We start from the raw sequence: 12,266 nt of genomic DNA on the forward strand, positions 1-12,266 counted from the left end.
GTTGGTCGAAGCTCTTCGCTTTATTATTATTATTATTATTATTAATTTGCAGGTTTTTAGAGCTAACAGCGTACTTAAATATGATATGGTCTGCACCTCTACAGATAGCCTTAGCTCTGTACTTCCTGTGGGGTATTTTAGGTCCCTCAGTACTAGCGGGTCTGGCTGTCATGATTGTACTTATTCCTGTCAACGGTCTTATTGCGAACAGAGTTAAGACATTACAAATTAAACAAATGAAATACAAAGACGAAAGAGTCAAGCTGATGAACGAAGTACTTAACGGAATTAAGGTGGGCTTCCATCGAAATAATATTTGTATATGAAATATGATTTAATGATGTTAGATAACAGCGTGTGCTTTATTATCTTCGGAGGTCTTTTGCTATCTTTTTCGATATTTTTTCTCGTTATCTTTTTTCGAGTATTTTCCGTAAAATTTTGTGATAAGATACGGAGACGTAGAATGGGAAAATCCATTGTTACTAGTTACTAAAATACAACTTGAAAGTCATTGTATGGTTTCGTAAAAAAATATATTTCTTAGGTGTTTTTAGTATATATGTGTCGGTGTGGCATCTCCCTTAAACCTAAAACATTTCGACCATTGCTTATTTTATTTATTATAGTAAGCTGGCGCTTGACAATCCCACCTGATAGAAGTGACAATGCAGTCGAAAGATGGTACACGCTAATTTAATAATTAGCTATTTACTCTTCTTACATATAGAATTGAAAACATAAATTAAATGTCGACAATTTTTTAAATCGTTACTTGCATACAAATCATTATTCATCGTAACAATTGTCATTATTTAGCTACCGAATTGCATTACTTAATCATATAATTATGTCATTGTGTTAAGGTTCTCAAAATGTACGCATGGGAACCGAGTTTCGAGGACCAAGTACTTAAAATAAGAAACAAAGAAATGATTGTTTTGAAACAAACTGCATATCTAAATTCTGCAACATCGTTCATATGGTCGTGTGCGCCGTTTTTGGTAAGTCCAAATTATTGTACTGCATGCGATTTTAGAGTATTTACTACGATAATAAATTATCTGTGTATTTATTAGTATTAAATGGTGTAATCTATATTGATGATTTGATAAGTTTGATTTATTATGGACGTTATTTTGACATTAAATGATTGATTGCGTGTGTTATAAAAGTCAAGTAATCAGGTAATATGACTGATATCGGTATTTTGGACGTAAATATAACCGGTTTTGTGTAGTAAAAAGCAGTTTTTCGTCGCGAAATCAGTAAACTGTTATAATGATAATTGACAATTGTTATCAAACTTTTGTCTTTATTCGTTATGTTCTCTACTGACTGCCTGTAGAATCAGCTGTAAGACAAATTAATGACGCCCATGAGCTTAATTGATTGACTAAAAAGATAAAAATAGTTGAGTATTCAAAAGGGCTCTCAGACCTTATAGACGTATTTAAACTTTATGGCATTTCTACAATTTTAATAGACAATATATCTATTTTCATTTTTTGTGTGTTCATGTTCAATAAACATGAAAAGAAAATCAATGTGAATATCAACTTAACAAATGTAAGGTTTACGTTTTTTGCAGAAATATTAGCACTAGTTATTGAACAATTCTACAATACTTGTTACTGGCGCAACGATATGAGATATCGTACTAAATTTTTTCAGCAATCTGTAATTACCTTTTGTGGGGAGAGTTAATGTGGACCAAGGTCGGCGGTCGCATTTGACAGATTAAAGCAATCGAATATTGCTAGCCTTATCGGTTTCAAGTGCTCTGCACTTTACGTATTTTTAGTATAATTTCACAATTCACAAATACTAGTAATTAATTTTATACCTATATTATTTGATTTAAAAAAATACAGATTACTATCTAAAAAGTAATAAAGTGTAAAGTACGAAAAATTATTTTCAATGCCAATTATAAATTAAATAAACAATGATATCAACATCATAAATAAAATGTTCTTTGTTAGTAATATATTTGGAAAATGTGAGTCTATTGACATAGCGTTGCGGATGACGTCAAACCCTAAATACTGTAATCAAGCTACATATTTTCCTTGTAACATAACTATTAATATGTATGACAAATCAATATGAAAAGATATGCAGTATGTCTATTACCAAGGTCGTAGAAAATCAGATTTTTTTTAGTTTACTACCTTATTAGGCTTTCGAAGCGTAATAACACAAAGTGATGTTAGAAATTTAAAAATATTGCTTTACAAAATATGTTTTTTTAACTTTGCCGATCTCTACATTTACTATTGCATACAATGTTTATGTAGCAATATTCGTAATGTTTAATTTTTTTACTATTTATTTAAGTATAAACAGGTTAAATAGAATCAACATCCAAATTTGTTTATTTAAACTAGGAAACAGCTACTTTATGCTTAAATATAGATATGAATAGATAAGAATAATTATATATGGTGCTATGTTACTTTTTCAGCGATTATTAATTACATCATGGGTTATAATTATTATGCAATTAATGTGATATCACAAGTGGACTTTGCATATTTGCGGATCGAAGTGCAATTTGTTTTTCTGTTCAAGGTGACCTTCCTTACTTTCTTCACGTATGTGATATCAGACCCTGAGAACAATATCCTGGCTCCTGACAAAATATTCGTGTCGATGTCTCTGTTTTTTGTAATGCACTTGCCGTTAGGTCTGCTGCCGCTCATCGTGGTGTCAGTGATCGAGGTAGTGCCCTCGGCTGTTAGCACGTAGCTATGCTCCTAGTCTATGGTACTCGCATAACTAACATGCCCGAACCTTCATTGGTGGTTTTATATTTAATCTGCATCATAATTTAAAATTATATTCATTGTACCGAGGTGTACGGTTGGACGATCGCGCAATATTTACCGGTTTATCGATTAGTTTGGTTTTCGTTGATTTGAAACTGCAACTCTATTTTTTTTTATCGTAATTTTGCATAATGATTCCTCACTTTCTATGAACCTTTTTTTAAATCCTAAATATTTTTTTAATTATCTTTAATCAAGGATATACGTAAAAAGGTGTAAGTGTGCTAAATGTTCAATAAAAATAGACTATTTTCTCTGCAAACAGATAAAAATCTCCACACAAAAATGCACAATTCGTTCAAAACAGTTAACCAACATTTAGTTACGTAGGCGTTAGTTTATTTTAGCTGTGTCATGCAAGACCAGCTTAGCTCCGATAAACGAATATTTATACTACACTCAAATCTGAAGTTTATTGATAAAGCATTGTAATCTAAATCTTGTGAAAAGATTTCATAATCGGGTGTTATTGCCTAAAAGAATATCATATTGTGAAATATTGTTTAATAGTTTAATAAATGTGAAAGTACAAATATGTCATCTATTTAAAAAAAATATATTTGTTCAGTTGCAGTTCCGAGTAGCGAAAACATAATTTACTAACAATACTCTAAACATGTCATGTTTTCTGGAATGGTCTCCTAGGTCTCGCTGATGTCATTCGGGTGCTTTGTACTGGTAAACGAAACTGAAGTACTGGATTCTGAGAGGGCTTTCGTAGCGTTGTCTCTTTTCAACATCCTGCGTTTTCCGCTATCCATGCTGCCTAACGTTATCTCGAATGTTGTACAAGTAAGTTTACCATAGACAGTAATGTCGCTACAGTGTATGAGACTCTTTTTGACAGCTATCAATTTGACGTAACTAAGGAAGTGACCCAATAAATTGGAAACTGGATTTATCAAAAATCGGATAAAAAATGAGTGTTTGAAGTTAAAATGAGTCTGATATATTGTTTAGAATAACTATTCTATCAAACTTTACCTATTACATTTAGAAGTATAAAACTAAAAATAGAATTCTAGCTCTGGTTTTAACATTTTCGATATACGATTCACTTTCATTTCAGTATTTAGTTGATTAAAATTGAGTAAAACTGGTGGAGGTTTTTAATATAGTTTAGAGCATGATACAATAATTTTTTTTTATGTACAGTTTAAGAATGATTTTAGATTTGAGTTACGAATTGTTTAAAAAATATTTAGTACTAGTCAGATATCTTGTTCTGTACATGAATGTAAAAAAAATTATCTATTTTTCTATGTAACTTTTATTTATTTTAGACCTCCGTCGGTATTAAAAGATTGAACAAGTTCATGAACTGCGACGAACTCGACGTTAATTCAGTGGAACACGACAAGAGTGAACGTAAGTACATTTTAAATTATGTTTGTATCGACTGTGGGTTTCCATTGTTGTAACCCTTGTATAAGAATACGTTGTCGTCTCTTTCATTCATTAGAAAAACAAAGATATGTTTTCGTAGAGATTTTATGCGGAATTTATTACAACGATCTATGTTACAAAACTATCAAATATTAACTAATTCATAATTGTACGGGTATGGGTGACCTCCACTTGTTTCATTCATTAACAAGGCATGGCCAGGAGTCATTGTGCCACAAGGCAATAGACTCTCGTCAATTTAGAGTGCACGTGTTTGTTCATATATCCCTTATGAACACAGAATTAAAAACGAAACGTCCTTCTGGCTATCATAATGATTAGGTTCATTAAAGGCCTGTCCCACCAAATTGTAAAAATTTCTGATAACAATCAAACGTGTAAAATATGTGATGGAAATATAGAATTTTGTTACCTTATCTAACAGTGACGTCATTTTAAGCTATCAGAGCCTCTTATCAGCAAGTGGTGGGACAGGCCCTTAGTCTTCTTTTAACGTACGCGATAATGTCACACGAAAAACAAATAAATTGAACGTAGGCAGCACAAAAGGTGCCAAATTTTAATTTCGTTCTTAACTTCTAAAATTGTTGAAATAAAAACATATTTATTAATTACAATAAGGACAACAGATTCTTCTAATGACCTAATGTGCATTGCTCAGTTGATATTTATAGCTTTACTTAGTTGTTATTTGTTAGTGTAACAATCGTCTCTGTAACCTAAGGTTACAATAAAATAGTCAATTACATCTTGTTGACCTTGAACATTGGCATGACTTAGCATTTTTATTGATTATTCCTTTAATATAATAAATTGCATAATATGTTGTAATAATTGTAGTTATAAAAATAGCATTTAATTATTATTAACTTGAGATAAGTCAATTTATATAGATTTTGAAACGGATTGGTCGCATATCTGTTTAAATTTTTATAGACAAGATAATTTTTTAGTTTTGAAAATTTTGGGTAATAAAGTATTATTATAAAATAAGATATGAATTGTAATCTCTACCTATAATGGAATGTATAATATAAAGTGTTCGAACACAGACTGGTATGTTTTGTTTAGGTTAAGTCCCCACAACCTCAGCTATTTATTTTGATTCTATCAAATAAATAGGTATTGTGTTGCGTGCATGAGGTTTGTTGTACCGAGGTTACCGTTATCTGATCCGGAAATGATTCGTCTGATTCAACAGTGGGTATAGTCCCCGACTACCTCGTACCTATATTATAAAGTATGCAGTACTTATTTGTCTAGAAACAAAAGAATTTTAACAATCACTTGCGTCGGATTCACCTGAATCTTAACGTATAAATAGAATTAGTTGTCTAAACCCTGACAACAAAATTGTTCGATCGATTTTACCTTTTAGCTTGTTGATTTTCTGACGCCTCTTACTGGGTCGTTGGCATTGTTTAACAAAGCAACCTGATAAACCTTTATCTCGTTTTTTTATTGAAAATATTGTCTGGCATAAATATCCTCGTCTGACAAACACAAAGAACGTTATTAATATGTTTGTGCAGAAATGTAAACACTTGTCTCGACATGTTGTTTTGGACTTTCTTAAAACAAATTAGGCTTATCTGCATTTTGCTTATTTAGGTTGAAAAAAACTAATTAGTGCTACCGATTCGTCAGTCGTTGAGTTTGATACGACAAAATAGTAATGACATTGAAAGTGGCAACGCATTTGCCGTACTTTTAGTGTTTGATATTTGTACGAGCGTTGAAGATCATTTAACTTTTCCGGTTGACCGTTTGTTCCTTTATTAAACATAAAAAACGTATAACGGGATTTAAATGTTCTTTATTGTTGTTGTTGTTATTAGCGGACCCGCTGGTGATCGAGAATGGTCAGTTCTCTTGGGGCGAGGAGCAGCCGGTGCTTCGTAACATCAGTGTTCGCATCCCGCGCGGCTCGCTGGTGGCCGTAGTGGGCGCCGTGGGCTCCGGCAAGAGCTCTCTGCTCGCCGCGCTGCTCGGAGAGATGGACAAGATCTCAGGACGAGTCAACACGCTCGGTAACTCCATTTAAATATTGAGTATGGACCGAATTCAATTTGATCTCCGTTTTTTTCAATTAAACCGATCACAATAATAATCGAGAAACCTATCTTAACTTTAGAGGGCTCTCGAATATTTTTGTACTATGTTTCAAACTAAGTATCTAAATAATCTAATATCGATCGAAAAGATTCTGATATTCATTTCGGCTATATATGTACATATGCGCCTACCGGTATACTTTTTTTGTATATTATGTATATCAAATAAATCTCAAAGAGTATTTTCGAGTAACACTACATGCGTTTCCACAGGCAGTATAGCATATGTCCCGCAACAAGCTTGGATTCAAAACGCTACTCTACAAGACAATATTCTCTTCGGCAAGCCATTAGAAAAGGCCAAATACAGCAATGTGATCGGCGTATGCGCCCTCAAGCCAGACTTCGACGTTTTGCCCGGCGGGGACCAGACTGAGATTGGAGAGAAAGGTATGTGATTTTTACAAATAATCTACTTGTTTAAGAATAAATACAGGTCAATATTAAATAAAACAGACATGTTATTGTTTATTTATAGAACTGCAAAGTACTTATCTTATTGATGTACCACAGTCATGTACACTGTTACCAAGAGATTTAAACAGGCATTTAATCTTCTACAACACAATAAATCTGTTACAGTTAAAACAAAACAATCTTACAAAATATAACCCAATATTGTGTTTTATTAACAATATGAGCACATATAGATATTTTTGAACTTCTGCGGAATTTTCTCGTATTCTTTAGGCCATGGGAATAAGAAAAAATATTTTGTTCTGGTGACTAGGTATCAACTTATCAGGAGGTCAGAAGCAAAGAGTATCGCTTGCCCGAGCGGTGTACTACGACGCTGATAATTATTTCCTCGACGACCCCCTCAGTGCTGTCGACTCTCACGTCGGCAAACACATCTTTGACAAGGTAAAGTCATATTTCATACCTGAAGCGAAAACTTTGTTTCTCTTTTAATTGTACAAATAGCGTCAAAATTGACACAAAGTTAATAGGGACAGGTTTATCAATTTTAATAGAAAAAATTTTGTTATTTAAAAAAAGATTTTTTTCGACCAGTAGATTAGTATGTTGGAACTAATTAACATCTTAATTTAAGAAGCCCTTCACATAATAAAACGCCTGCGAACCACTAGTTTTTTATTAATGTCGATGACCTTTCTGCTTTTAGTTTTTATTTCTTATTTTCTCTAAGGTTACATAAATATGTTCTGTTAGCAAATTATACCTAAAGTATAAGGTAACAAGATCGATAATGCAATGACATGGGTAATCTATAGCTACGGCAATGACAAGTCAAATTAACCTTGGTTTGTCATCTCGGGATTGAGTAGGGCGGGTTTAGACAATAAAATCGACACACGATGAAATTACACAACATTTACCAATGTTGAAATAGAGCCATTTTAATATTTTTTTTAATATAAACACGATTGCGACAGGCGTATTAAAAATGGCCTTTAAGGGCATTGAACTTTGGATCCAACTCGTGGGATCGAATCCGCACTTGATGGTATTTTGCTACATCTTAATAGTAAATAATGCTACAGTTTGAGCTAGTTTAGATTTTATCAAAAAACGAACTGACGATAAAAAACAGTCCATTGGATAATAATGACAAGACTAGACTAGACCTTTACTTCGATTATGGTACTTTCCAAAGACCAAAGTTTGTAATTCAAAAGGCAAGATCAGTCGTAAACAAGTAAGATCTTGTGTAGTTTAAAAGTAGTCTATTACAAGTGGCTGTTTAACAACCAAAAAAACAGTTAGCGGCGGAGTTTACTCGTGATGTTTTTTAGAAGATACATTCCTTGATGGTTGATGCATTCCTCACGCGAATCTATTGATACGTACCAGTGTATGGGCAGCGGGTACTCGCCGGCCGCGGCCGCCGCCCAGTCAAACTAGTTTTTATTGATAAACAGCCAAACGTTACTCGTACGTATGCAAACGGGTCCCACACTCTTGGCTTTTATTTTATATACTCTATAACTTTTTTTTAACATATTTTAAATTCTGTTGAGATACTCAGTTTTATAGTGCAACCTTTTAAGCAATAAAAGCGAAAGATACATTTATATTAGTTTTTATTTGGTTTATATTAGTTGGCTCCTAATGTTCTAAAATGCAAATAGACCTAATTTAACTCAAATTGTTTTGCAGCCTTTTTTAAAACCCAATAAAACGCAAATATCTGGTTGAAATAAAATCTGTATGAACACGCAACATACAAAACGCACGATTTCAAACATAAAATAATTTAATATTCATACATTGTCGCAATCCCACTCTAATAAAAAAGACCGAAACAATATAAATTGCGGTCGCTACATTTTTTTACGCTTTGTAATTTATGTACTTGTGTTGTAAGAGAATTATTAATGAAGACAAGACATTTATATTTAAAACAACGGACAGCTTTTGAAACATGTATTATTATGGAGGTTTAAATGACATAATGTTATACTACTGATTTGGATGGGATAATCCTTACTTCAAGAGTATGTCAAATTTTAAAAAACTATCTTAAGGTGCACTTATTACTTTTAAAGACTTAAATTTTCATCTGGTTTTTAAAAGAATGCATAATATATTAATTGTTTTTGTCTTTGTCTGTTATTTGTTGGCCAGGTGATAGGTCCGAGTGGTCTACTAAAGGACAAGACCCGCGTGTGGGTTACACACAACGTGACGTATCTCGCGCAGACGGACCTGGTGCTGGTGCTGCGAGACGGACAGGTCTCTGAGGCGGGCACCTACCAGCAGCTGCTGGAGAAGAAGGGTGCCTTCGCAGACTTCCTGCTGCATCACCTCAGTGACGCCGAGAGGACCTCGCCTGAAGGTAAAGGTGTCTTTATATTGTTATCGCTTGAGTTGGCACGCTACTTAGAAGAGAAATCGTGTTGCCCACGTGTCAAGTGAAAATTTAGTAATGTTAAAGACTAAAATGAAAGATAATTTCAGAACTAGACGAGATCAAGCAAGAGTTAGAGAGCAAGTTGGGTTCAGAGTTCCAAAACAAACTGCAACGTGCGCGTTCGCTGTCCGAGAGTGCCTCCGAGTCGGACCAGCCTGCCGCCGGTATGTAATAGTGGTAGAGAACCCTATAGTATATATATCTATTTAAACTAACATAGTAAAGCGTAAACACACACTTTTTAGTTATATAGGATATCAGCAATCACAGTATATATTCGAATAATTCTCTTTTTAATAAAAGGTCCTACATTTACGAAACTCTTAAGGCCATTTTCGCGTAAAACTTAGAGAGGAAATAATTCGGAAAAATCCGTCAAGCGGGACAAAAAATCCAAGCTAATATTATCAAAAAAGTAAAGTTGCTATGGTAACAGTAATTGTTAACCAATGTCAAAGGCCTTTGTTGTCATTTGTGCATTTTAATTTTGTCATTTGCAATTGAAAATTTCACGCATGTAAAAAATAAACTAAAGTTTTTATAATTTCTTAAGGATAAAGCCGCACGGTAACAGCTAGTATTTTATTCCAATGTTTTATTTCAAAGAATATAGGTGTGAAATAGAAGTATTCTGTATTTTTACTTATAAGGTATTAAAAGATTAATTCCAATAAAATCCCCGCTAGCTGTAATCTAACAGAGAATTTAGTTTTATTTATATGAATACAAGATAAGTACCTCTTTTCTAGGCGACAGAACGGGCAGCGTGAAGCGCCGCACGCCCGAAGAGAGCACTCCCAACGAACTTAAAGAGAAGAACAAACTTATCGAAGTTGAGAAAACTGAAACAGGCAGCGTACGTTCGCAGTCTTACTATCTCACTCTTTTTAATACTAGCTTTCGCCCGCGACTTCGTCCGCGTGGAATTACAAATTCAAAACTGAGCAGCCTTTGTGTTCTTCCAGACTATCCTTTACGTCTTTTACAAGTTTTGTCGAATTTTTAGCCTAAACGGCTACAAACTCCAACGAACATCCATCCATCCATCCATCTAAACTTTCGCATTTATAATATTAGTATGATATGAAGTATGATTAATTGATGAATATATATTTGTTAGACATTGTATCCTAATCTATTGAACGGATCTCGATGTAGAGGATAGTCTGGAAGAACACATAGACTTACTTACTTTTGTTTTTTTTTTGTTATTTCTTGCGGGCGGAGTCGCGGGCGAAAGGTAGTAGATTATATTCCTGAAATTTTCTTTGTTAACTAATTCCAGCAGCAATTTAATCCAGATAGTGTTTGATAATGTGACCGTGTGCAGGTGAAATGGACGGTATACAAGCACTACCTGACGAGCGTGGGCGTGCTGGCGTCCGTCGTCACCATCCTCATGAACCTGGTGCTGCAGCTGTTCCAGGTCGGCTCCAACTACTGGCTCTCCGAGTGGTCCAACGACAAAACTATTATCGTACGTACACATTTTACTAATGTTATAAATGTGAAAGTTTAGATGGATGGATGTTTGTTAGAGTTTATAGTATGAATGGATCTGGATAAAATTTGACATATATGTAAAACATTGTCTGGAAGAACATAGGCTACTTAGTTTTTGGTTAATTCTACGCGGACAGAGTTGCATGCAAATGCTAGTTTGTAATATAAACACTAAATTAATCTGTACTAATATTATAAAGAGGACAGATTTGTTTTTGTATGTATTGGAATAAGTCAAAAACTATGGGGTCGAATTCAAAAATGTTTTCACTATTAAAAAGCTACGTTATCAGTGAGTAACATTTTTATTATTTTTAATTTTACTTAGACGAAGTCTCGAGTAAAAACAAGTAGTTGATATTAAGCAAAAACTTCTTTGTATCCTGGCTTGAAAGACCATCAAATAATGTTTATAATAAATAAAGTTACGTACAAAGCTTTTTTTATAAGTGTAACAAAGTTGGTTTTCTTTACTTCAAGGATACTTTTCAACCTTTTTTTATTGTAGCCAATATTCATCATATTTCAATTTATGTAATAATTACAGTCTGAAAATGGTACATTAGACAAGAGCAAGCGGGATCTATACCTGGGAGTGTACGGCGGACTTGGAGTTGGGCAAGGTAAGATATACAGGATGTTTATAAATAGATTTACTAATAAACTCATAACAAATGCTTTTACTAACTAAATTGAAGGTTGTTAAAGGTTTATTGTCATAAAATTTGGTCTGGGTTAAATTAAAACATGCTAACAAATGATGCTAAGGTTCATGTTAGAGGTCCACCAATTATATTAATGGAATAAGGAAATTAGGACAAAGAATGAGGAAATGTGATGGATGCGAGTTATTCCTGATCTAATGAATGAATGAATGAATGACGAAAATAGTTTGAGATGGTGAATTAAGTTCACGTTTTACATTATACAAATCTGGGCTAGGTCAGTTATTATATTTTTAATAAATTTATAGTATATTAATATACAATACCATATATTAATAATGAATACATTAATTTATTATATTACTATTTACCCTATCTCTTGGTTTTCTATCTTCCCTACCCTATCTGTTTAATAGTATTTAACACATTCGCCGTAAATAACCATAAACAATCATTGCATGTTTTTTATAAATCTTTAATAATTAACAATTAACTGCATGATAATTTAAATTTATACTTACTTTAGTATTTGCACTTCTAATGCAAATACATTTGCATGCCGTGTTTGTTTATCTTTATTAATAACAACTTTTATATCATCACAAAAACTACTTTTACTAAAACAATCCCAATTTGATTTTTAAATATGTTAAATATCTTATCAAATTAGATTTTTATTTATAAATTGGTCATTTACAAATTCGAATTTGTCATTAACTATTAAATTTGGTTTTTACCAAACTGGATTCGATTGTCAATTTCTTACTTTGAATAAAAAAAATTTAATAGGTTGTAATAATTGTCGGGAGTTATAAAGGGGATGCAAGCGTGTCGTTGCGGTGAGAGACGTGACGTGTCGTGTCGCGAGGCG

The 12,266-nt window shown here is 33.2% G+C and overlaps 1 protein-coding gene across 1 annotated transcript in view; it reads left to right on the forward strand.

The window, feature by feature from the left end:
• Window positions 1–12,266, forward strand: part of LOC106106406 (multidrug resistance-associated protein 1) — a 27,031-nt gene that overhangs the window by 6,476 nt on the left and 8,289 nt on the right. The window contains exons 7-18 of the mRNA XM_013286985.1: window positions 53–293; window positions 867–1,004; window positions 2,575–2,724; window positions 4,115–4,199; window positions 6,077–6,268; window positions 6,566–6,742; window positions 7,083–7,216; window positions 8,942–9,152; window positions 9,275–9,391; window positions 9,977–10,083; window positions 10,558–10,704; window positions 11,278–11,353. Of these exons, the coding sequence (XP_013142439.1) occupies window positions 53–293; window positions 867–1,004; window positions 2,575–2,724; window positions 4,115–4,199; window positions 6,077–6,268; window positions 6,566–6,742; window positions 7,083–7,216; window positions 8,942–9,152; window positions 9,275–9,391; window positions 9,977–10,083; window positions 10,558–10,704; window positions 11,278–11,353 (1,775 nt within the window). The remainder of the gene's footprint in view (window positions 1–52; window positions 294–866; window positions 1,005–2,574; window positions 2,725–4,114; window positions 4,200–6,076; window positions 6,269–6,565; window positions 6,743–7,082; window positions 7,217–8,941; window positions 9,153–9,274; window positions 9,392–9,976; window positions 10,084–10,557; window positions 10,705–11,277; window positions 11,354–12,266) is intronic.

Source organism: Papilio polytes, unplaced genomic scaffold (genome assembly GCF_000836215.1).
Source record: "Papilio polytes unplaced genomic scaffold, Ppol_1.0 DF822178.1, whole genome shotgun sequence".
In the NCBI taxonomy this organism is placed as follows: Eukaryota; Metazoa; Arthropoda; class Insecta; order Lepidoptera; family Papilionidae; genus Papilio; species Papilio polytes.